The sequence below is a fragment of the Actinia tenebrosa genome, unplaced genomic scaffold (assembly GCF_029948245.1).
Source record: "Actinia tenebrosa isolate PJP-AT-01 unplaced genomic scaffold, QUT_ActTen_1.0 PGA_scaffold0__85_contigs__length_37466705, whole genome shotgun sequence".
NCBI lineage: Eukaryota > Metazoa > Cnidaria > Anthozoa > Actiniaria > Actiniidae > Actinia > Actinia tenebrosa.
Genome location: NW_028292569.1, coordinates 8,197,817 through 8,224,322, shown reverse-complemented (window position 1 = coordinate 8,224,322; position 26,506 = coordinate 8,197,817). Strand labels below are relative to the sequence as shown.

Below are 26,506 nucleotides of genomic sequence, written 5' to 3'. Positions count from 1 at the left end.
ATCAACATCAATCAATATACTTTCCTATTCGTTCACTTATTTTTGTTTTTAAGTATAATTAATAATAGCGATAAGTATATCCTTAAAATTTTCTCAACAAGAACGCCTATTATACCCAGAATGTTTGGTTCCAAATATCTATCCCACTGGGCAACCCAATTATTATATTAGAAAAACGGCAATTGACTTTCAATGAAATAATTTGTGTGGATCGGCAAACCAGTGTTAACCTGTTATCAAGCCATCTCCATGGTAACCACGGAACCACCTGTAACATCACTCTCTGCACCTGTAGTCTCAATGAACTAAAAATAATACTCAACAAACAGGCAGGTGTAATATCACAGAATTCACAATTAAGGAGCAATTTATATTATTTTCGTAATTTTAAAATTTTGAATTTTTTCTTCTTAATTTTCGATTTTTTTTTTTTTTTTGTGCATTAAGTATCCATAAATTAGTATTAATGTTATTAATGCATTAATTTTCGTCCACTCAAAAAACCTTTTCGCCGAATGTTTTGACCACTTGTCAGCGGTATTCCGTGTATTACAGGTGGGAACGCATAAAACCTTGGCAGCATTTGGTATTAACTGAAGGACAAAAAAAACATGCGAAAGTTCATCACCATATACAAGACTTCCAATAAGTCATACAAGTCTCAAGTTTTCTAAAAAGTTTTTTCTAAGTCTTAAAAGATCCCAGACGACTTAAGACTATTCAAAGAAGAAAAAAACGATAATTCGTTTTGACGCGCTTAATTTTTTTTGAGCGAAATCTTCTTTCTTAAAAGTAGTTTTTTTTTTGGCATTTAGTTCGGATATATTTTAATGGTAAAGCTGGACGCAATCATAGATATATAGTGCGTTAGATCTTTCTAGAAGATTTCGAGGTCTTTTTTTATGCAATGGGATTAATCTGGAGGTAACTATAAACCATCTGTAGTATATAAACAAATAATCTTAGCCTGAAAAATAATAGAGGGATATCGCAGGATATGTTTTTGATATATTGTTGACATAAATCGTAAGTTTGTTAACTTTTTTCTTTTATTTATTTCTTTTTTCTTTTTTCTTCTTTTTTTCTTTTCTTTTTTTCTTTTATTTTACTTAGTATCATGTTTGGTTACATTTTTAATTCTATAAAAATATCGTGACTAGGTATTGATAGCCTGAATATAGTTTGGGGTAATAATATACTGACCGCATCGATCTCTTTTTTTTTCACAGTAGTAGATCTTCCCAAGTTCAAGAAGGAGACTTAGACGTTGATTTTAATGACGAAGACATCAAGCTCAGGCCAGAAACAGTAAGATTCGTTCCAGATAAAAGCGATGACAATGGTAACGGTAAACACTGGCGACGAAAGATTACGAAAGAAGATGATTTCTTAATTCTCTCATCGTGTGACCACGTATTTGGTGGCAATATGATAAACTATGCCGATGGGCCTTCGGAAGCCACTTTTACATCCCCCACATCGCCTACAGATAAGGTAAAGTTCTTTGGAGATGTCGAAGAAAATGGCTGGTTTAATTGTACATTATCAAGGCCAGCTTCAAACGAAGTGCGTGACTCGTACGATCAGTTCTGTCGATCTCCAAGTGACGTGGGGTCACGTGAATCACTTGATCGTGTTGCCCAAAAGCGAGCCTTGTATGAACACAAAGGCTCGAAGATTCATTTGGTCAAGAAGTTTGACTCTAACTCAAGCCTTCAGTTTGATAAAGGGAAACAACCCATACGAGGTCCACGGTACAAAAACATCGATGAAAACCTACCTCCAAGGCCTGATGTACCTCTGAGGCAGTCGAAGATCCATCCTCATCACTGGTCTTCTCCTGCAGTGTATACCAATCTTGGTGACTTCAGAAGCAATCAAGGTAACGTAGATTCCGATTCTGATTCGGTGGGTTCGTTAGGCCGCAGACGAAGGCGAATGCATCGGCCTTCTTCTTATTACGAAGGATGTGTATCCCATCAACCGGAGCTTAATCCGATCACGGAACAAGATTCTGAGACCAATTTAAAGTGTTCCTGCGACGATGGGCAACCGCATCAAGAATCTCCCAAGTCAAATGGACTTGTTGAAGGTAGCGAGAGCTCGTATCTTCACCTGGAAAGAACTGATTCATTAAAGCAATCATATACTGATGAAATAAAGTCATGGGAAGAAGACTCTGAAGGGTCTGTTGGAAAACCATACGGGCCACATCCTAAGGACAACATAGGAACCTTGAAGTCAATCGAGAGTGACTCTGAGAACAGCATCTCTCCAGCGCATTCACTTGTTTCACTCACGGATTCTGACGTTGACGCAGATATTGCTCGCAATATTGAGAAGGATACTATCGATAGCAGACGACTGTCGTTCTCTGGAGAGCCTGATCGCTCTCATTTGTTCCGTGCCGTGTCGTATATCAAATCAATGGATACAGATTCAGATGTGAGCGAAAAGGAAGATCCAAAGAGCAAACTATACGACCTTCCACATTTAGCTGTCAATAATGTAGCTACGGTTTCGACCTTAAATGACTCTATGTATTCCGATTCGATGGATCAGTTGAAAGCTTGCGATCCTTTCTACAAGCTTAAACCCATAACAGTCTCTCGCACACCGTCGAACGCGTCTAGTGGTATTTATTCAACTCAAGTTTCCTTGAGTGAAACTAATAGCATAGATTCACCAGCCGTTCACCGAAGAAACACCAAGCCAAACTCAATGCGATCCAGTGCAACATCTTCAAGTGGATTTGAAACTTCTTCGGCACGTGGAAGCCTTGGAAGCGAAACAGGACAATGGTACGAAGTTGGGAAACCTTATTCTTCACGGAACTTTCCGAAACAACGGTTTCCTCATTTAGAGGAGCCTTATGAATGGGATCGTGAAGGAACTGGAAGTGAATTTGAAAGCGGTAGTGAGACCGGGGGGTTCTCGTTTAAGCCTAACATGATCGCTAATATGCGGCACCTTTTAGAATTGCAAAGAAAACTGGGTATTGATTTGGAGAGCAGCGGAAGCTCCAATGAGTCGCTAGTCGATAAGAAAATCGACCAAATAGTTGAACCTGAAGCAGTAAACGGCTATGAAAATGAAGGAACTTCTAAATACCATGTCGATAACTACACACTGGAAGAGAAAGACAAGAGATGCTCTAAACTTATGGATGAATTTAAAGCAAACAAAAAGGTACAAGACGAAAAACTAAACGGTAGTATGATCTATCAATCCTGGGATCTATAGAATATGTGCTTATTAGTAAATAATATGAAATATAGATAGTATTTAATTATAGAATTAGATAATCAAAAAACTAAAGAATGTGTGACTGACAGTCAACGGCAAATGTACGAACATGGTTTTTCTTCTGAGATAGTGAACATGGTGCATTGTGGTCTAACTTGGGTAAAGGACATATTTTGTTCATCATGCCTTATATGGTGATGTTTGGTGATTACCCGAGCTAGACCATAATGCATCATGTTTATCGAATTCAGAAAAAGCCTTGTTGCATGCACTACTGATGCTTATAAAAAATCCATACTTGTAGACAAATGTCTCTAGTTCGTAGAATATATTGATCGATAATTAGCCGTGTAGTAAGCACTCTCCTATAATCGCAGACAGTTTTCTTTATAGTTGTCATCGTTATACCATTGAAGAAAGATTTTGGTTTGTAAAGCAAAATTCCTTATGTTGAGATCCTTGGTTTTTTAAACTCCAGTTGGATTTACGCTCAACCAGTTCAATACACTCTCGCGCAATCGCGTCTCACCTCTGGGGTCAGTAGGTTCGATACGTGGACTCGGCATCACATGAATGTACAGTCCTTGATTTGCCCTTGATTTGAAAGTTTTTCTCTAGGTTTTCTAGTCTTACTTCCTCCGCAAAAATTGCAATTTAATCTGTGAGTTACCCGTGCCCTGATTTTCATCCGTCCAGAAGTTGTTTCAGGGTATATATAAATTCTTAAGGTTTACACGTTCATCCAGTTTCGTCCCACATCATATACTAAGACCCTTGCCTCACTTGACCGATGGAAAAGGAAAAAGCTAAATCCAACTAAAGTTTAAAAAGCAAGTGTCACAAAATACGGAATTTCGCTCGGTAACCTTGGTTTTTCGTTTTACACACAATCTGTTTAAAATTCCGTACCTCACCCCACCAACCATTTGACATCATTGTCTTCATATTCATTTACAAATTGCACTTCACCTACCCCACACCCCCTCAGTCGTGATATTTATAAGGGGGTCTAGTCCAATAAGAAATATATATTTAATTATAACTGACTGGAAGAGTCCAATGTTTCGAGTCGAAACTATTAACCGCTTATTAAGACATAAGCCTTCCCAAGAGGAAAGCATAAAACCACGATATGCATCTAAGTTCGTTATTAATTTGTGTCTTGAAAAGAATATGTAATTATAAAGACGCATTATCTTATTCTTAAAACGCATTTAAAGTTTTTTATTTTCTATTTTTTGTACGTTTTTACTTGGTTTTCATAATTTAGATTGAGTTTTTAATGTTATGGATGTTGGCTTGGTGTCGCTTTTGTGCCTTTCATTTTGAAGTATAATTCTTAACCATTGGTTCTCGAAGGAGAAAAGACTATCTTTGGTCGTTTCTTAACCTCAAGTCTCTCAAAATGAACAGTGCAAATGTGGACATCAGTCTTTTTGTCGGTAAATGCAGTTAAAAATGCTATATTTTATATAATCTCAAGCTAAAATATTTTCTGGTCGCTATCATTTACAATTTACCGTTAAAGTGGACAAACGTCGCTGTCCTTCATTTGAGCAAATCTTGTTGCCATTTTGGTTATGTAAGTTTTGTCAGATTTGCTCTCCAAAATATGACCAAAATGTCACCTCGACCTATTGTAAAAAGGTTTAGAAATAATTTAGAGAGAAGCCTAACATAATAAGTCGTTACTCGCGACATTAAGCACAAATCGAAGCGTGCGGCGAAACGACGACCGGTGACGGCGCATGCGCAGAGCGGATAGGGGGTGCTAGACCTTGGAAACAGTTGCCATGGATATGCTATTCCCGCATTTTCGAGGGTATCCTAGGCATAGGCGCTTAATACAACGGACCGTTCCCTATATCTGCTTCAAATGCATGCTTTCATGTCGTGAACTGGAAAATATGACTATAGCGTGGAACAGTTCGGCTCCAGTAAAAACTCATCTTCTAGAAGTTGTGGTACAAAATCCAGCCTGGCAGTATGTGCGTGCTGGTTCACGTCAATCACAGGCCAGTTGGATTACGTACCTGTGATTTTGATATAGGTTCATTAAGGTTTTGCTGGATGAGTCAGTCTCGAGAGAGCCGAACTTCCACTTTGCCATTTCTTGATTTTTCGCGCTTTGTATTAGATAAATTATGTAAATAAAAATGCATTGTAACCCTAATTTTTATATTAAGAAAAATAGTCCTATAAAAGTTTTGTTTGGACCAACAAGATAAAGCGTAATTATATATATTTTTATGGTTCCTAAAATACTTAGTACGGTTTAGATTTAAAGACAATCTGCATCGCGAAAGAGTCCAAAAACTTGAAATTGTTGTTGTTAAGGCTTGATTTTCACTGTAGATGCAAAAAATATAGGACTAGTAGCCCCGTCTAAAACCAACCCTCACTCCACCCCCTGAGGAGGGGCAAGGAAAAGGGGTTGGTTAGCAGTAATGATATGCAGGCTCTTGCTATAGTTAAGTTTTTGCTTAACAAGTTGATTGCGATTTCCATTGAAAATCAAACTTGATTCAAACCTCATGATCATGACGTAGTGTAAAGTATTAGAGCTAACTTGTGTGTCGTCGCTTATTACACATAATTTAGTCTTGTTAATTCAATTTTGTAGCAATTGCAGTTTGTGTTGAAACTATTTATATAAACCCTGTGTAAACGAGGAAATGTTTCAACGGTAATATTTTAGCTTGAATCTTGGAATTCCTTCGTCGGGTGCGCAACAACTTTTTTCTCCAAATCAAAATCTTCAGACGCAAGTGGCTTTTAATAGTTTTTTTAAATGGAAAAACGTTGACCCCGGCTTTTTCACGCGCGCGTGAATGAAAACTTCATTCATCAAAAACAGAAACCAAGATTAGAAATGATTATCGGTGTGCGCAAGTTCGTTTCCTTGTTTACCGAGGTCTTGCAAGCATTCTAATGCAAAATCTTTAGTGCGACACGAGTTAACAAATACAACAGTACGTCAAAGTAGTTCATCTCGTAATATATCCTAATCATATATTGCATGTAATTTATTTTGATTGACAGTTGCAAAGTTAGTTTTTAGCAATGTGCTGATATTGGTTCATGTTTAGAAATAAAGCAGCTTATTTGAAAAGTATTATTTGTTTTTAGTATTGCTGTTTGTTCATTGCCCACCGTACTTTCGGAAAGTGGCAAAGCAGTAATGACTGCACTCGCCTTGTTACATCTGGGGTCCTATATACTCGACATCACGTGAGTAGGTGTCCCTTCATTGGGGGTTTTCCTATTCTGGGTTCTCTAGTTTTTCTCGCTCCCTCCGCAAAACCTATAATTTACTAAATTCGCATTTGATCCGTGAGTTAGCCGTTCCCTGAATTTTAGCAGCCTTGTGGGTTGTTTCAGGATCAATAAAACTTTTGAGTGATACATCGGTTTGAACTAGTCAGTAATTCCGGGTAAACTGCTAGCTCGCTGTCAAGTGCTTCATCACAGGTTGAAGGTACGTATTCTCTTATAAGAACAAACATGGCTGGAGTAATGATATGTGTACAGTTATCCCTAAAATCATTGGTCATCAATAATATAATTATGCTTTGCAGAGTGTCCACTTTTTTCAGGGGCTCCACCCTGTCCGCTAGTCTCGGTTTGTCTTGATAAACAAGGCGCCTATAAGAAGAAAAAATATATATTTAGAACCCTCAACCCCCTCCAAACGATTATGCTACATACTCTTCCTAATCCGGGAACTCAGTTATTGCTGGTGGACAAGCGTACGGCAATTAAGTACCACTACCCTCCAAAACGAGCAATTTTTCTCGACCACGGAAAATCTCCATGGCCGACCGCTCTATGCTGCCTTTGTTCTGCTGCTGATTTTACATTTCCCTTTCAGTCCCCTCTCCTCTCAGCCAGTTCCCAACACGTAAACACGTACAGAAAGCCTAAGCAATTCAATTCATGTTCTGAACTGGAAAATGTATGAAATGAGCCGTGGAACGCCGTTTCAACATCTTTTCCTTTGGCAATCGGCCTGATACCCATCCCCCCCTCCCCACACACGGCATTCAATACCTTGAATGCACGGGTATACGGGAAATTTAACGTGTGACTTCAACAATTCTAGTAAACAGCAAGATCTTATCTTATTTATCCAGGGGGACCTATGTGACCTATGTAAAGAGCACACCCCCTTCCTTATTTCTAAAAGTCTATGCATACAGGCCCCTTTTGACAGTCATCATAGACGAGTCACGGAACAGGAGTTGTTATATTGTCGCTGACGTCTCGATAAACTCTTTATTTTGTATTTTGACATTTCGAACAACAGGACTAAGCCCAGTGACAGGATCATAGCAATTCCACTGGTAAAATTTCACAGTTTCAAGCTTATTTATCTTTTTTCTCGTTCTTCGATTAACCTAAACATGTTTTAAGAGTATCCAAGTCTCATTAATGAATTTATAGTGTATGAATGTAAAAAAACTAGCGATTTTGTAATAATTTGGCTGTCCGCATATTTATTATAGCGATCCAAAAATGTCTTTCGCCATTGTCCAAATCCAAAGTTTGCCATAAACATTTGAGTGATTACCATAGCAACGTATCCCCCGTGACGTCACCTCCTAAGTCATCAACACCAAGCAGTACACATGGATTAAAGTTCGAATTTGAATTCGAATTGTAGAGAATTATAAAATATATTCAGTGCTTTTTAGAAATTATTGTAACTCTTTTTCAAAGGAGTGAGCTTCAAGGAGTTTAGGAATTCGAAAAAAATTGTAATTGGAGCCAAGTTTAAGTTCTGTTGGAAACCCGCTCTTCGAGGAACTGAGATCTGCCAAGTGAAGTAGGAATGTCCAGATGATTTTGTCTGAAGTTATTCGTAATTGAAGCTCTAAAAGAGCTAAAATTTTATCCATGTTGCTGGGGAAATTTCCTGACTTTCGACACCTTCGAAGGTGCAAGTTTTTGGCGGCGTTTGCCTTCGTTGTTCTCGTCTTTTATGCAGGTATTAAAGTCAGCCTTCTCTTTATGATTCATAATAAAGTTAGCTTATTTATCATTAACTTCTGTGTCAGGAAATTATCGGATTTCGCGGTTGAAATAGTCTTTTAACCTTGGTTTTCTTTGATTTGTAACAGAGAACGCGGAAAGTGCTTGTGATTGTGGCGTAGATTGTCCTTGCGATAAAGCAAACTGTACTGCTGGCAGTTTTTGGCAAACGTCTACTTGTGTGCAATGTCCAAGCGGTTATTTGTAAGTATAGTAATAGAGTGCCTACTTCATAAACCCTTCTTTTCTTTTCTTTTAATGATTTTGCTTCCAAAAAGGTATGACTTCAATAAGAATTCAATAAGCATTGCTTAATTTATAAAATTCGTCGCAGAAGTATAATTTGTAAGCTAACGTACAGCTGTATGCTTTAGAAGCTAAATAAGGCAAAGGAAGTTTAGTATAAGCTTATAGTGTTGTTACTGTAGTTTGATAAAAGCTAAAGATCTCTAAACAGAAGCACTGAAGTTAGAAAATCCTTAAATCCTTAAAATTATAGAGCCGTGTGATACAGTGCAATATAATCAAGTATCTTTTCGCTAATTTATATTTTCTTGAAACATAATTTATAAAGACCTTCTTCCCCCCCTGTGTTATGTAAGATATAATGGAAGTCAATTATTTAAGTTCCTTGTCAAAAAGTTTGCATAAATATAAATGCTTGATTATAGAGCTACAGGAAAGTAGAACACATTTAGTTATATGAATGTCCAGAATTCAGTTTGTAAAGCTGTTTTAGTTATATCAATGTTAAGGTAAAAAGGTATATAGACAATGATATTAATAAAAGCTATAGCTATTGGGGGAAAAAATGTGCATGTTATATTTTACAACCATCACTCAAGGGGCTCTTGCATGATGTTCACTACACACACACGTAGGTACCACTAAATGTAGAAAATTGGAGTTAGGGAGTTTATTTATTATTTATTTGGGGGGGGGGGGGGGGGGGGAGTCACTAGAACTAATAGTCCTGTAGTTATTGGAGAAAAACTGTATGGCAAAGGAATCAAGAACAAAAAAACTCATTCAAGCAAACTCAACTCGCATGTGCAGTGGCTCAGCCAGGAATTAAACCTGCAACCACAGGCATGAACTATATGCAGCACCCATCACCCATGGACAGTGCCATAGCAAACCATGCAATATATGCATGCCTCTGATATATGATACATCATCAGTGTCTGTCACATATTCTATACGCTGTACTGTTACAATGCTATTGGAGGGCATGTTTCCATGGTAATAAGAAGTATACCAAGATACTTAACCAATGTCTGTCTTACAACTGTCTGAGGTGGATGGAAATCAAGGGTTGTGTGTTGCAGTACTAGCTAGTGCACCCACCTCGAGGGTCCTGAATTCCATTCATTATCCTTGCATCACATGTGGGTAGAGTTTGTTAGCAAGCAGGTTTCTCTCTTAATTCAAGGGTTTTTCTCTGGGTCCTATAGTTTTACTGACCTTGCAAAATCTAAGAAGTAAAATTCCAATATAATACTTATATTAGCCAGACAATTTGAGCTCGATACAACTGGGATTTGCCAATCAAAGCAGCTGCAATATAATTTATATAATTATATGAAATAAGATTTACAATATTTCTACAGAAATATCTTATTTAGCACTGTTATAATTGCTAAAAATTTCTTGGTGTTATATTTTATTTTTTTTCCTTTCAATTAATAGCTGTGAAGGGAATTCAAGTGCACCAATGCCATGCAGTGCTGGCACTGCTAATATAAATACTGGTTCTCAGAGTTCTGCTGCTTGTGTGGTAAGTATGAAGTCCTGAATAATATTAGGATTGCCTTATTACACCATGATGTCACTGAGCTTGTTCATAAGGGAGGTCTAAATAAAGGATGGCCGACCAGTGAAAAGCAATAAAAATTTAGATCTAAACTTTACACTGCATCTGAATTACTAATCTCCTAAGCAGAATTACTAGCTCTGATATGTCTTGTCATTTTCAAACATTTTATGAAGTTACAGTAACTGGTATTTTTATCCTACTTATTATGTACAGGATATACAATATATACTTGGTACCTATTATAATTTTGTGTTTTTGCTGTTTTTTTCTTTCCCTGCTAGGAAGAGCATAGACCAATGCTCTAATCTAGGAAGTTTTATGACCAGCAATCTAGAATTAATCTACTTGCTTAAAATATATGTGCATAATATCCAAAAAATATTCTGACATTATATTCTAATTATCAAACTACTATGTTCTTCCTCAAAAGGCTTGTGGCTCAGGATTCAACAGCACAGCAGGCGCAACATCATGCACTCCGTGTCCTGCAGGTTATAACTGTACGACAGGTCAGGCATCATTATGCAGTGCCGGCTGGTATTCTTTGTATGGTGAAGGGGTTTGTAAGGCATGCCCTCCTGACAAGGTCTGTGCAGATCCTACACAGCATCCTCAGGTGAGATAGACTTAGTCTGAGTTCAGCCGGTATTACCATCAGTTATTTTGAGGAAATTATACCGGCTGAATGCAGGCTAGATAGACTAGACTTTAAAAAAAAGGTGGAGTTTAAATTCTTTGGTTGCATTTTCTTATAACTTTATGTTTCCAGCACACTGTGCAAGATGTTTTTCATTTTTGCCTTGCATTAATCAAAAATACTAAGAACCTCATTTAGAAATTTGATTGACAGAAGCTAATTACTCATGGAGGGGGACTGTAAATTCTATGTTTTACTTAGAGGCAATTAGAGTTAGGCTCTTTAATTATTAATTTATATTAAAACAGTGCAAAGTTTTGATTTTATTCATTATTAGTATCTTTTCTTATTGTCTTGTTACGGAAGAGGTAAACCATGCATTTCTTTCTAAATATAGCAATGTGCAAGTGGTTCTGAACCAGATGTTTCTCAGATCAGTTGTAACTCTTGTCCTTCTGGAAAGTATTCATTAAATGGCACATCATGTCAGCCCTGTTCTTCTGGTTACTATAGCTCAGGAGGAGCTAGCAAATGTACTATTTGCCCATCAGGACACAAGTAAGTACATCTATTGTGTGGTCCAGAAAATTTCCTTACCCCCACCATGGAGGAAATTTTCTTAAATTCCCCCCCCCCCCCCCCCCCCATCTCTTTGAAATTTTCAATTTCCTTCCATACAAAGCTCTTATGTGTAGATGTCCTTCAAGTGAGGCCATACACTACTATGAAACCACTATTGTATAATTGTTTATTTGCCTTAGCTTCTTACTATCACCATCATCATCATTAAAAATTGTAAAACATTTTAATTTACATGTAGCGTCTGATCGATGATAACAGTGACCAATGGAAGATATTTGGGAAAGGAGCTCCAGACACCCCTCCCTTTTATAGGGGAGTCTTTATTTTCCAGGGAATAAAGCTTTTGCTCTACCCTAAGTTGTTTTATCCCTTTTTGAAAATTTCTTGAATCTGTCCCTGAAAAAAAGAATTTCTATCTATGTGTGAACATTTTATCTAGGACCACATTTACAAAGTTTATTTCTATTTGTTCTAAAGGTGTTCATCTATTGCTCCTATAAGATGTCCAGAAGGTTACTATGCACCAGAAGGCAAGACAGCTTGCACAATATGTGACAAAGGCTTCTTTTGCCCTAATGTATCACTCAGTGCTCCAATACCTTGTACAAATGGTACCTTCACTGTTACTACAGGACAGACAGTTTGTACGACATGCAGAGCAGGTTATTACTGTCCATTGAGTGCAGAGGCAGAGATAGCATGTCCTGATGGGACTTACAGCAAAGCTGCATCCAGTTCTTGTACTGAGTGCCCTGCAGGATATAGGTATGAGAACAATACAAATAATTTCACTCAAAATTACTTATAAAATAACTTTGAATTCTGAAAACTTATTTTCTAATTGGTTGGAGCTCATCAAAGAAAATTACATGTTTGCTGTGCTGTGCAAAATTACAGTATGTGTCAACACTTCTCTCCTGTCCTGTCAACCCCTGCTTGGTTTATAATCACAAACCACATCATTGATAATTTGCACAATGCTTTTTAAAACACATTTGATTACAATACTTATCATATGTTATTCATGGTGTAGCTGTAACATAAAGTCTAATGATCCAGTACCATGCAAACCAGGAAGTTACGCTCCATCAGGTCACATGGCATGTCAGTCTTGTCCAATAGGCTCATACTGTCCAACATCAAAACTGTCACAACACATCCCATGTGTTAATGGTACCACTGCATTATCAGAAAATCAAACATCATGTACTCCATGTCCTGCTGGTAGTAAATGTATTGACGCCACACAATCACCTGTACCATGTGCCGATGGGTATTACAGTAAAGGAGGGGCTACTGAGTGTATACTCTGCCCTGAGGGTCACAGGTAACATCAGCTTCATTATCTTATCACTTTAATTCATATTTGATATTTTAGCACAATTTCCCATACAAATCCCAATAAAACATTCAACTTTATATCTAGAATCATTTCTTTTGTGTCACATTTTATGAACTGAAATTTCATCTCCTTTAATATCTCTCCATAATTCCATATCTGGAGTTCATATTGACAATATTTTGGTTTGAGCACAGAGAGGGAACCCCAGCTTTCTTTTGTTTGAGGGTGTTATGTTTCCTTTGGTTTGAGATCAACTTCCTATGGTTTGAGATTGGTTTACAGTTCCATAAGTTTTAATCAGATCTGCACTGTAAATTGATAGGCTATTAAATTCTAACCAATAACTGTTGGTAACAGTCAAAACACTGCTCATTAGAAGGTGCGTTTCACACCATAGGCAATCGATAAAGAGCAAAGTTACCCTTCTAAAAGAATCAAATGAAAGAAAGCCAGGTTCCCTGTGATTTGAGGGGGTAGGGTCATGTGATCACTCACAGATGTTGGGCCAAATATTCATTTGACTCCCCATTGTCTAATTCTTTTGAATTTGTTCGTAAATCCATTGAAACATTTCAGTTAAGCAGAATAAATCACTCTAAAACGTCATTCTTTGTAGCTGTAACATAACGTCTAATGATCCAGTACCATGCAAACCAGGAAGTTACGCTCCATCAGGTCACATGGCATGTCAGTCTTGTCCAATAGGCTCATACTGTCCAACATCAAAACTGTCACAACACATCCCATGTGTTAATGGTACCACTGCATTATCAAAGAATCAAACATCATGTGATCCATGTCCTGCTGGCAGTAAATGTATTGATGCCACACAATCACCTATACCATGTGCCGATGGGTATTACAGTAAAGGAGGGGCTACTGAGTGTATACTCTGCCCTGAGGGTCACAGGTAACATAAGCTTCATTATTATTCCATTTTTTTGTTTTCAAAAAATATTACTTTTCCTTCTGGAAATATTGACCTTCATGGAGATAACCAAATTAAATAATTAATTTTGTGAAGAACACAACTTGTACACATTGTATGCTACTGTACAATGGAACTCACTCTTCCAAAATTATAATGCATGCAGAATACATGCAGAAGAGCATGCATACGAGTGGCATGCATGAAATTTTATGCATGCTAATATGCTTGCAATTTGACACTTAGCTTGCGGCAATCACACACACACACACCTTGCTATTATATGCATGTAGCAGGGATTGCATGCATGCAACCAACATGTCATGCACCATGTCATAAAGAGCTGAATTGTGCTAAACAACACCTTAATGTCATTAATTCATTAGTCACATTTTAAGCTAACTCAGCTGTTATGTCTGAGTTGTAATTTCAATAAGGTGGAAGTTTAGAAAGTCAGCATTTCATATTTATTTAAATGTGCGTGATATGAGCAATTGTAAAAAATGCTTGCTGCTAAAGAAAACGTGTTGTGTTTATTGGGAAATGAGCTTGGAGTTTGAGAATAACACAAAGAATATTGCAACATTTTGTTACCAAATCCATTCATTAATCCATCATAATTAAGCAGAATAAATAAAACTTCATTCTTTGCAGTTGTAACATTAAGTCCAATGATCCAGTACCATGCCAACCAGGAAGTTACGCTCCATCAGGTCACACGGCATGTCAGTCTTGTCCAATAGGCTCATACTGCCCAACATCAAAACTGTCACAACACATCCCATGTGTTAATGGTACCACTGCATTATCAAAGAATCAAACATCATGTACTCCATGTACTGCTGGTAGTAAATGTATTGATGCCACACAATCACCTGTACCATGTGCCGATGGGTATTACAGTAAAGGAGGGGCTACTGAGTGTATTCTCTGCCCTGAGGGTCACAGGTAACATAAGCTTCATTATCTTAGCCCTTGCATTATGTTCTACGAATATTACACTCCCTTCTGGAAATATATCCTTCATGTAGAAAATCAAATTATAATTGGTGAAGAACACAACTCATTTCCTTGGGTGGCATAGCAGGGTTTACTGGTCACTCACTTCTCACCACCTTGGTCTTGGTTCAAGCCTCAGCTCAGACTGGATCATATTATGTGAGTGGAGTTTGTTTAATGTGTTGTTCTCTCTCTTGCTACAAGAGTTTGTTTTGGGGTTCTTTGGTTCCCTCTATCTGTAAAAACCAACTTATGAGCTGAGTGTCGAATCTTGTAAATATAGAATGTAATGGTAGTGGTATGTGGTCAGAGAATCTCACGGAAGAGCCCTGTAAAGGGAGTGATGGTTGTAAAACATGTACTGTTTTTTTCACCTCATTCTGCATGGCACACATTATATGCTACGATGGAACTCACCCTGCATGCATCATACATGCAGTATCCATGTGCTTGCACAAGGGCATGCAGGAGAAAGTCAGCATTTCATATTAAATGTTCATTACAGGCGCAATTATCATAAAGCATACTTGCTGGTAATAAAATGTGTTGAATGTGTTCATCGGAAAACAAGCTTGCACTTTCAGAATAGAACAAAGATTATTCTACAATGCTTTTTGCTGTTGTATCACAGCGTGGGACAATCACGACAGAGCTAGGCTCCAAACTAAGTGAAAGCCCAGAGATCAAATTATAATTTAGAAGTTGATTTTTGAGGAGGGAGGAAAACCAGAGAACCCGGAAAACCCTCGTGCATGGGAGAGAACCAACGAGCAACTCTACTCACATACGACATCGAGATCGGCAGGACTTGAACTTGTGCCGCATTGGTGAGAGGTGGCGCATTAGCAGCGCACGCCACCGGTGCTTCCCATATTATTGTTACCAAGTCCATTTTGTGATTCCATTTTTGTTGCCAAATTCATTCATTATTCCATCATAATTAAGCAGAATAAATAAAACTTCATTCTTTGCAGTTGTAACATTAAGTCCATTGATCCAGTACCATGCCAACCAGGAAGTTACACTCCATCAGGTCACATGGCATGTCAGTCTTGTCCAATAGGCTCATACTGCCCAACATCAAAACTGTCACAACACATCCCATGTGTTAATGGTACCACTGCATTATCAAAGAATCAAACATCATGTGATCCATGTCCTGCTGGTAGTAAATGTATTGATGCCACACAATCACCTGTACCATGTGCCGATGGGTATTACAGTAAAGGAGGGGCTACTGAGTGTATACTCTGCCCTGAGGGTCACAGGTAACATCAGCTTCATTTTCATATAAAATTGAATAATACATGTACAATTCACATACACATATCTTGAATTCTCTTTCTGTACTGTAACAGATCTTAAAAACTGTGATACCTTGTACTTAATTGAATCTGTATTACCAAGTATTACTAGCCATACTTTAAAAGCGAGGTACTATGATCCATACAACGCAAAATCATCAAGACTATCTGACTGCAAATGAAATACACTGTAAAGTTTAATTCACTCCATGTGTTGCTTCTAGTTTGAATTCTTGATCTTCAATGTCTTTCTGTTATATTTTGGATTTTTTTATATCTCTCGGCCTTCAGTAATTGGTTACACTGTTGTGATAGAACTGCCTCTCATTTCTGTTGCTGTTTAATTCGTTATGTTATGCTTATCCTTGTCAAATGTAATAAATAGAGGATATGACATGGGCGCGTGGAGATACGAAATTAATCTTCGAGTGTTGAAAAGATCTCTGACGAGTGAGCGCAGCAAACGAGTGAGAGATTTTCAACACGAGAAGATAAATTTCGTATATCCGTGCGCCCATGTCATATTCTGTTTATTTTATAATTATCCATAAAATCAACTAAATAAGCTTTTATTATTATAAAAAGTTTTTATTTATAAACTAATAGCTTAGATACACAGATTGAACGATATTTTCACATGTGAAAATATCAGTTTTTCGAAAAGGATAAATATAGATATTTTATGGATAATTATATGATAAAATGAAGAAATTAAGTAGATTAAAATCAAAAGCAGATTTATTGAAAGCCAGTTACTTAATGTTTATAGTTGTTCAAATAAAACATTGGATCCAGTTCGCTGTGGTATTGGAAAACATGCTGCCAGTGGGAAAATATCATGTGACTCTTGCAGTCGTGGCTATTATTGTCCCTTGGAGATTACAGCAAAGCAGATTCCATGCCCAAGAGGTTACTATGCCAACAAGACTGAAATGTCAGCCTGTATTCCTTGTGAAAGAGGTACAATCAATTATCTATTTTTCATTTAGTTATTTTTATTCATTTATTCATTTATTCATTTATTCATTTATTCATTTATTCATTTATTCATTTATTCATTTATTCATTTATTCATTTATTCATTTATTCATTTATTCATTTATTCATTTATTATTTTATTATTTTTATATATTATATATTCATTTATTATTTATATATATATTAATATTTATTTATTTTATCATTAGATTTGTTTTGCACAATCCACCTCCTGATTTTTTGAATAGCCATGTTTTTACTTTAAAATATATATTTCTTATTTAACAATATTAATAGCAGCTTAAACTAGGTAATGGTTAAATGGGCCTCCTTGGAACAAGTCTTGGGACTAAGATTCAATGATCAGTTTATTCCATCACATCAGCAAATTCTAAGCTAATGATCTACATTGCTCTTTCATTAAGGCTACCAATGCGCTGTTGCAAGTAACACACCAGAACCTTGTCCAGCAGGCTACTTCTCTGACATAAAGGGATCATCATCCTGTACCCAGGTATGTCTCTATCAAACTTCTCATTTTCCTATTAACAGTACTTCAGTTTAGTGAATTGTCAGAAAGTCAAATATCTCATAATTATTTATGCATTTATTTTCAATTTTAGTGTTCTTTGGGCTACTACAATATCCTTAGTGCCCAAGAAAACTGTATTCAATGTCCAGCTGGAAGTCGCTGCCCAAATAGAGACTCAGGACCAATTGTCTGTTCAAATGGACAGGTATGCTGTATTATGGTTGTCTAAAATGCTATAGTAATCATATTTGTCCAAAGACATTGTAATGTGCTAACCTAGATTATTAATAAGATATTATTAGAGACTTCTGGCTTCTGATTTTACATATTATTTACATATCATGATCAGGCTTTTATGGAACTTATATTAGTTTTTAATATTGATCTACTGTATAATCTAATTTTAATTGCTATCTTGGTTATAAAACCAGCAAAACAAGCATACCAGTTTACACCTTTTTTATTGATTATTGTTTTCCTTTTGTTCTTCATACATATTACCGACATTACAACATATATTCAATACTTTGGCTCGTATAATCATTCTGAAGATGACAGTTGTTACTGTCAAAACATGCCAGTAAAAAACTTCAAAAATGTAGTTTTTCTCACTTAAGTTCATGCTATCTGGGTGCTATCACTACTATTAACCAATGTTTTTTTTCCCACAGTATTCCCCTGCAGGCTCGCCAGAGTGTTTATCATGTCCTTCAGGGAAAATATGCTTAGACCCAAGGCAAGCTCCAGTTCCTTGCACGGTGAGTTACGTTATCATAGCAGTCCATTTAAGTTTACTTCTACATATGCATGGAGCAGATCTTTAATGATTATTAAAATGCATCCCCATGTGAATATTATTTTATGGTGATGATGGTGGATGATAATGAAGAAGATGGTAGTGGTGATGATGATGATGGTGGTGATGATGGTATTGGTGATGATGTTGATGATGGTGGTGGTGATGGTGATGATGATGATGTATTGGTGATGTTGATGTTGATGATGATGATGGTGGTGATGATGACGGTGATAATGGTGATGGTAATGATAATAATGAAGATGATGGTGATGATGATGATTATGGTTATGATTATGTGGTAGTGGTGGTGGTGCTGGTGCTGGTGGTAGTGATGATCATGGTGATGATGGTGGTGATTAGGGTGATAACGGTGATGATGGTGGTGATGTTGGTGATAACGGTGATGATGATGATGGTGGTGATGGTACTGATGATAATGAATATGATGGTAATGATGATGATGATGGTAGTGGTGGTGGTGGTGACAATAAAGATTATTGATCCTGGTCATCAATGAACTTTTCACTTAGTAAACAATCTGTTACTACAGTTCATTAAAACATGTCTACTAACCAAGTATTACTGTCACCTCATTTCAGTCTGGAACCTACAGCAACGCAACTCACTGCATACCATGTGATGTTGGTCACTACTGTCCTTCCCAGTCCAACAAACCACAGCCATGTCCAAGTGGTACCTATTCTGATGCCGTAGGATCTGTAACATGTAAAGTTTGCCCTGCAGGCAGCTCATGTTTAAACCCAGCAGTTTCTCCTGTTGCTTGTGGTAATGGAGAATATAGTATAGCAGGACAGTCTACTTGCAAGGTTGGTGGAAAGCATTGCAGCTGCATTTCTTTTCTCAATGTCAAGTGGCGTAAATCTTATAACTACGTTAAATGCTGTGTGTAATTCAATTGATCAAAGCTAGCATTTTTCGTTTATCTCTAATTACATATTTAAATCTCCTACATTTAGAAATGCCCTGATGGTACATATAGCCTTGGAGGGGCCTCCAGATGCCTGTTGTGTCCTGCAGGGCAGACATGCCTAAATGGGTCAACATCTATAACACCTAAGGATTGTGTAGCAGGCACTTACAGTTCACCTGGTGAAGGTCACTGCAAAGCCTGTCCTATAGGTGTGTATAAAATATAATTGACCAAGATTTGTAATTGTCAGTAGGGTGTTGGTAGGTTGTCAGTAGGGTGGTGGTAGGATGTCGGTACTAGGGTGGTGGTAGGATGTCGGTAGGGTGTTGGTAGGTTGTCAGTAGGGTGTTGGTAGGTTGTCAGTAGGGTGTTGGTAGGTTGTCAGTAGGGTGTTGGTAGATTGTCAGTAGGGTGTTGGTATGTTGTCAGCAAAGTGTTGATAGATTGTCAGTAGACTGTTTGTGGGTATGATGTTGACCAACACCCTGTCAACATATTTACTTATGTTATAAATAGTTGTTGTCATGGCTTTGTTTCTCGTTCTACATACCTTGGTATGGAACAAGTCAATCAAATGAGATGCTATCAACTACATCTAACCTGCTTGTCTTGATAGGTACATTCAGCAAAGCAAGAGCATCTTTCTGCTCATCATGTCCAGCTGGTTTTACCTGTAATGACCCAAGTCAAGACCCACAGCCTTGTGCAGCTGGAAATTACTGGAACAATGGTGCAAAGGTGAGAGATTAGTTAAATTAATATTTATTTTAATTAACTTTCTTAGAAAAAACTAATGAACAGGCTTGATAAAAACCACAAACCAGCCTGGAAAAAAAATTGTCATTTACATAGAGAATCATCCACATTTGTTTATTTCATCAGTGAAAACATACTTTAATCTTCAGAGTAGAATGTAAAATTATACTTTTTTCTACTCCTGTTTGATAATTAAATATTTGCATTTGGTCTGTATGGGCTGCTATTCGTGGTTGCATGTTATGAAATAGCCAACATGTTTGTTGACAATAACAAAGCATTCCTTGTTTACTTCTCTTGTTAGAAAAAATAACCTGATGGCTGTTTTATTTATTTTTATATTCATGTATATCTCAAGGGGTTTTGAATCATGTGGTTCAGCACCAAATTTTGTGTCTATGTTCTCTTGTCTTACATTTAACTAGGTGCCTCAATGTGCTCCATGTCCTGCTGGCTACAAATGTGAAAATGCATCTCAGCCCCCTGTGCCTTGCAATCCTGGGTCTTATTCACAACAGGGAAAATCAACATGTGAGCAGTGTACTGCAGGGCAGGCTTGTCCAGATCCAAGCAAAGCACCTATCACTTGTCCAGTTGGTACCTACAGCGATGTGGTAGGTCTTATAAAGTTTGTTTACAGTTTATAAAAAATGACGTTTTGACTGCATCATTCTGAGCTAGTTTAGTTTTTCTCTATTTTACTTCACATTACAGTGCATTAACTATGATCCTCTTAGTCTGAGACAACATGTCATACCTTAATGACTCATGCAACAGAACGACGAGCGTAATGCTTTACTATTTCATTCATGTGTCATTTTCTTGAGAATATCATATTCTTTGTTTGATTAGTAACAGTGTTCATTTGTCTTCTAATAAACAACCGTTAAACAAAGAAATTGTACTTTACGAAATGATACGTTCACTGACATGAAAAAACACTCCACCCAAGGTAACTATAATGATGAAAAGGTAAATTATACACCATGAAAAGATGAAACAACTTACTGACGTTTCGGACGCTAGTCCTTCGTCGGAGTAAAAGAGAAAGAAGTGGTAGAAAGGAGTGTATATATGATAGAATAAGACAAAAGAAACCAATGAGAGCAAGGTAGGCAAGGAAACAAAAACAAACAATCAAAAGACAAAAGAAAAGGTTAGTTGAAAATAAAGCGTTCATTAATCCCGTTGGGACTAAGAGTGCCCAATAGGTGAATAAGCCGCATTTCTTTGGTCTTGCGACAATCATTGTTGCCGTTAAGCAAAGAAAGACCGAAAACAATGAAGTCAGAAAGAGAATGGTTAGCTAGATTAAAATGGCGGGAAACTGGTTTGGTGGGATCGTTATTGCGAATATCATAAAGATGATTGCAAATGCGATCACCAAGACGGCGGCCAGTCTCGCCCACATACAAAAGATTACAGCGGGTACATTTAATACAATATACAACATTAGAAGTGGTACAAACAAAATGGTCAGTGATTTTAACAGTTGATTTAGGACCGACAACAGAAGTGTGAGAGACTATGTGAGCGAAAAGTACCAGGTTCTTTGTTAGAGGGAAGAACTCCAAGGTAACTAAATACCTAATTATATAGCATTTTGATAATGATTTTGCTCAATGTAGGGTGCGACTTCATGTACTCCCTGCCCAGCTGGAAAGAGCTGCCCCACGCCAGGATCACCCAGAACACCATGCAGTTCAGGTTCCTACTCCATCAAGGGAGAGGCTAACTGTACTGACTGTCCAGTTGGCTATATGTGTCCAACAACAGCTCAAATCCCCATTCACTGTCCTATTGGAACTATGACTTTCGGGAGAAAGAAGGAAATGAACTGTACAAGCTGCCCTGCTGGATACGAGTGTATTAACCCTGAGTAAGTATTTGTTTGCTTGTTGAAATAAAGGTTGCCTATTCTTTCTAATTTATGCCAGCTGTTGAACTTTTATTCCTTAGAAAACATTTCGAAAAAACATTTTCTAAAAAGACAATTTAAAAAAACTGAGATTCTCGAAGTGTAATTGCTAAGGATGTCATTAAGTCGCCATAACATTATTCTTTTAATATTCAATTTTCAATTACTTTTCTCTTAGAGTACGACTACATAATTACCAAGGCCAAAATCACTAATCATGCTTGGCTCTGAATGACAGAGAATACTGTGACAAGTTCAGGAGTCTAACCTGTTTCTTGTTCACTCCTGATCAAACACACACCAGGGAAAAATATTGAAATTTGTGCAGATCCTTAGTTTAAATACTCAATTGTGATTGGCTAATTTGTATCAAAATTTGTCTGCATGGCCTTGGTTGATTTAGTTGCACTGTCCACTTGCAGACATTGGCCCTGGTGAACATCTATTTGATTAGTATAGGGAAAAAAATATCAGAACTACACTTATGTTACTCTGAAGATTTCATATTTTTTTCTCTTCTTCTTACATAAAAGATTCACAGCTTATTATTTATTCATTATGATTTTTTTTTTCTCGATGTAGGTCAAACATGGTAGCCTGTGGATCAGGTTCTTATAGTCTCGGAAGTTCTGCAAAATGTATCCAGTGTCCTGCAGGAAGTGCTTGTCCAACCACAGATGTAGGTGTCTTTATCATTTAGTCACCTCTACAACTAAGGCAAATGAGTTTTTAAGATATAGCCAGGGGCTAATAAACCCTAGCAAATTGGTTTTCGCCGAGGGTGGAAAACCAGAGAACCTGGAGAAAATCCCTCAAAGCACAGGAGAGAACCAACAAACAACTCTACTCATGTATATATGATAGAGTTGGTCTCAGGACGTGAGAAGTGCGCGTTAGCAGTGCACACCACCAGAGCTTTCTACTGTAAAAAGCTCTATAAGCAACTAATACATATTACATAAACTTTATTATCATATAATTATCCATAAAATACCTATATTTCTCCCTCTCGAAAAACTGATATTTTCACATGTGAAAATAACATGTTATTTTCACATGTGAAAATATCATTACCATGTGTATTTAAGCTATTAGTTTATAAATAAAAACTTTTAATAATCATAAAAAGCTTGTTAAGTTTGATAATATGTATGGATAAATATATAATATATATATAAATGGATAATTATATAATAAACAGAATATTACATGGGCGCTTGGAGATACGAAATTTATCTTCTCGTGTTCAAAATGTCTTACTCATTCACTGCGCACACTCGTGAGAGATCTTTTCAACACTCAAAGATAAATTTCGTATGTCCGTGCGCCCATGTAATATCCTCTATTTATCGTGATGGCCTTCTAGCCTACCACAAGCAGTACGCTAATCAGAAACAAATAAATGATTTCTCCCTTGTACTTTGAAGTAAGTTTAAAAACTTAAAAACTCAAAACAAAATTCATCATGAGGGACACCTGAAAATCATCAGTCTGGAAACTTTACACCCTTACTAATAAAGTTATTATTATTATTATTATTATTATTATTATTATTATTATTATCATCTGTATGTCACACCTCATGTGATGATGTTCTTTCAATTGTTTTCTAAAAGAATACTTTTATACGTGTAGAAATTACCAGTACCATGCATACCTGGTCAATACAGCAATGCTGGGTCAACGAACTGTAGCACTTGCCAAGCTGGCTGGGAATGCCCATCAGTTTCTTCGTCAAGTGAAAACAGAGAATGCCAAGCCGGTAATACATACATATCTCTTTATATTACTGTAATTATTCATCTTCTTATAATAAGTGTTTATTATTTCTGATAACCCAGCCGCCCCCCCCCCCCCCCTAACATCTCCTTGGGCACCCCGAAGGCCTGATACTCAGGTTACTAGTTGATTGGAATGGAACCCCCGCATGACCTTGCGGATAGCGGTCGGATGCTCTAACCATTGTTCTACAGGAAAGACTTGACGTGATGAACTGTTATTTACTGGATTCATTCCTTTCAGATATATATTTCCATACTATATGTACATTGCTAATTTTATTCAATATTGAGCTCATCTCTCACCAGTGCAACCTTGATTCGATTCCAGGACTTGGTGGCGTATGTGAGAAGAGATGCTTGTTAGTTCTCTCCAGCTGTGCTTTGAGGGTTTTTCTCCGGTTTTCCTCCCTCCACAAAAATGAACTTCTAAATTCCAGTTGGAATTCAGTGAATGTAGAGCCAGTCTGTGGAAATGCCACTGTAAAAACTGTAAAACTAAAACTGTAAAACCCATGGCATTTTATCTATTTTGTATTCCATTTGTTTCAGGGTACTACTCAGTTGATAATGCTCAAAGATGTACTGTTTGTCCAGCTGGGTTTTACTGTCCATTCACCAATAGACCAAAAGAGGAAGCCTGCCCCACTGGCAAGTATTCAGTGGGTGGCCAAGCATCGTGTACTTCTTGTCCAGCTGGATGGAAATGCCCTGATGTAGATGGTACTGGAAATGTTCCTTGCTTGGCTGTAAGTCAACTTGTTTTCAATTTACCAAATGGTAACCAGTCATGACCCCCATTACCATTACCCCCTTCGAACATCCATGACCCCCCATACATACATACATGACCCCAAACATGTATGCCATGACTCCCCACTTGTCTCACGCCGATAATAAAGAAATAATTAATAAGTAGATTTTTTTAATGGAGTGAATTTAGTCTAACTGTTGAATAGTTAGTAGTTAATAGTAATAATAACCGCCATATACTCGTTTTAAGAATCCTGTCATCCAAGTTTCATGAAGATAGGGGGTTGATTGCTTACGACAGGAAAAACGATTAAAATATGTAAAACCAAATATCAAAGGTAGTCGCGAAAGCATACGAGAGTTGTCGCCTTCGAGAGGTTTTAATAACAGGGTTTATTTAAAACGCGAAACAGGAATTTGTGAAAATGGTGGCTTGGATAGTCACATACGGGTTGCCGTTCAAATAGATTTGAATGTAGTAAGGTTGTAATTCAATTTATTTGGAATTATTTTTCAGGGAACATATTCCACAGGAAACCAAGAAAGCTGTACAGATTGTCCAGTAGGAGTAGCCTGTCCCTACACGAACAGTGATCAAAATGTAACATGTGCCCCAGGGTGGTACTCTACTGGACGTCAAACTGTAAGCTAACAATTATCTCAGTCCCTTGCTTGCTTGCTTGCTTGCTTGCTTGCTTGCTTGCTTGCTTGCTTGCTTGCTTGCTTGCTTGCTTGCTTGCTTGCTTGCTTGCTTGCTTGCTTGCTTGCTTGCTTGCTTGCTTGCTTGCTTGCTTGCTTGCCTCTTTCCTTTTATTCAATTAAATAACTTCAGAGGGAAGATTATCAAGTTTCCAAACTTACTTATCTTATCATATTTAAGCTTTGCACACCTTGTCCACCTGGTTACGAGTGTCCAGACACCAAGTCGGCTACCAAAACCCTTTGTCCTGTCGGAACATTCAGCAAAGGAGCTCAAGACAAGTGTACACCATGTCCAGCAGGTTATTCTTGTCCCTCTAGGACAGATGACTTCAAAGTATTATGTTATCCTGGTACATACACAACTGGCAATGCATTGGTATGTGATAATAGAATAATACTAAAGTAACAATGTATATGACAATTAATAGCTAAAACTGGCGATAAACTGAAAGATAAATCTAAACAGTTTTCTTAAACATAACTGGTTTGAATGAAGGACTTTTTCTAATTGATTTTTCAAATGTTTCTGTATCAGTGCTTTGTAAAGTTTTCTTGCATGTTTGTGGGTTCTTATTTAAAATGACTTATTTGTCGTTATTCATCACCGCAAGTACAGCAGTGTTGCAGCTCAACGTTGTCGAAAACAGATGAAAACTTTAAACAACCTCTGGACTAACCAAATTCAGGGCACGGCTAACTCACAGAGCGAACCCTGCTAAAACAACCTCTGGACTAACTAAATTCAGGGCACGGCTAACTCACAGAGCGAACCCTGCTAAAACAACCTTTTAGCTGATCAAAGTCAGGGCACGGCTAACTCACAGAACGAACCCTGCTAAAACAACCTCTTAGCTGATCAAAGTCAGGGCACGGCTAACTCACAGAACGAACCCTGCTAAAACAACCTCTTAGCTGATCAAAGTCAGGGCACGGCTAACTCGCAGAGCGAACCCTGCTAAAACAACCTCTTAGCTGATCAAAGTCAGGGCATTGCTAACTCACACAGCAAACCCTGCCGAACCAATCTCTGGGTTGATCTAAGTCAGGGCACGGCTAACTCAAAGAGCGAACCCTTAAACAACCCGGCTCTGGGTTGAATACCGTAAAGATATCACTATTAAAGCACAGATCGATTTGGAATCTAACGCGTTAGGATTGTGCAAAAATTGATTTACTTTATTAGTCTGTTATTACATTAACAACCTTATTTTTCCATACTATACTAATACTGCACGCATGTTATGATATGTCGATTATTGACTTGTCTTTCTCTTCCTACCTTCCATTCAATTCTACTTCTTTCTGATCCTCAACTAACAGACAGGAAAGTCCTCCGGAATCTCGAGCCCTACTGGTGTAAGTTTTTAAATCCGTAAAATCCTTTTAAATGTTGATAAATGTTTTGAACATTCGAAATATTTATTATACAATCATAAACTTTAAAAAATTAAAAGTAAATTCAGCAAAAAAAATA

The 26,506-nt window shown here is 37.3% G+C and overlaps 2 protein-coding genes across 9 annotated transcripts in view; both read left to right on the top strand.

The window, feature by feature from the left end:
* Positions 1-6,361, top strand: part of LOC116295512 (protein turtle homolog B) — a 29,653-nt gene extending 23,292 nt beyond the window's left edge. For 6 of the 7 annotated variants that reach the window (XM_031703347.2, XM_031703348.2, XM_031703346.2 and 3 more), the window contains one exon: positions 1,230-6,361. In XM_031703347.2, coding sequence (XP_031559207.2) covers positions 1,230-3,243 — 2,014 coding nt within the window. In that variant the 3' untranslated portion in view covers positions 3,244-6,361. The remainder of the gene's footprint in view (positions 1-1,229) is intronic. The other variant, XM_031703344.2, reaches the window with a different exon arrangement.
* Positions 6,362-7,862: 1,501 nt separating this feature from the next.
* The window catches only part of LOC116295520 (uncharacterized), a 65,468-nt gene continuing 46,824 nt past the window's right edge, over positions 7,863-26,506 (top strand). The window contains exons 1-24 of one of the 2 annotated variants that reach the window (XM_089028693.1): positions 7,863-8,233; positions 8,367-8,481; positions 9,967-10,054; positions 10,524-10,709; positions 11,128-11,288; positions 11,790-12,077; positions 12,346-12,639; positions 13,271-13,564; positions 14,237-14,530; positions 15,556-15,849; positions 16,655-16,845; positions 17,289-17,377; positions 17,487-17,600; positions 18,067-18,153; positions 18,794-19,021; positions 19,172-19,334; positions 19,742-19,863; positions 20,307-20,495; positions 21,510-21,760; positions 22,382-22,478; positions 23,435-23,561; positions 24,130-24,326; positions 24,848-24,973; positions 25,211-25,408. In XM_089028693.1, coding sequence (XP_088884819.1) covers positions 8,143-8,233; positions 8,367-8,481; positions 9,967-10,054; positions 10,524-10,709; positions 11,128-11,288; positions 11,790-12,077; positions 12,346-12,639; positions 13,271-13,564; positions 14,237-14,530; positions 15,556-15,849; positions 16,655-16,845; positions 17,289-17,377; positions 17,487-17,600; positions 18,067-18,153; positions 18,794-19,021; positions 19,172-19,334; positions 19,742-19,863; positions 20,307-20,495; positions 21,510-21,760; positions 22,382-22,478; positions 23,435-23,561; positions 24,130-24,326; positions 24,848-24,973; positions 25,211-25,408 — 4,284 coding nt within the window. In that variant the 5' untranslated portion in view covers positions 7,863-8,142. The remainder of the gene's footprint in view (positions 8,234-8,366; positions 8,482-9,966; positions 10,055-10,523; positions 10,710-11,127; positions 11,289-11,789; positions 12,078-12,345; positions 12,640-13,270; positions 13,565-14,236; positions 14,531-15,555; positions 15,850-16,654; positions 16,846-17,288; positions 17,378-17,486; positions 17,601-18,066; positions 18,154-18,793; positions 19,022-19,171; positions 19,335-19,741; positions 19,864-20,306; positions 20,496-21,509; positions 21,761-22,381; positions 22,479-23,434; positions 23,562-24,129; positions 24,327-24,847; positions 24,974-25,210; positions 25,409-26,506) is intronic. The other variant, XM_089028700.1, reaches the window with a different exon arrangement.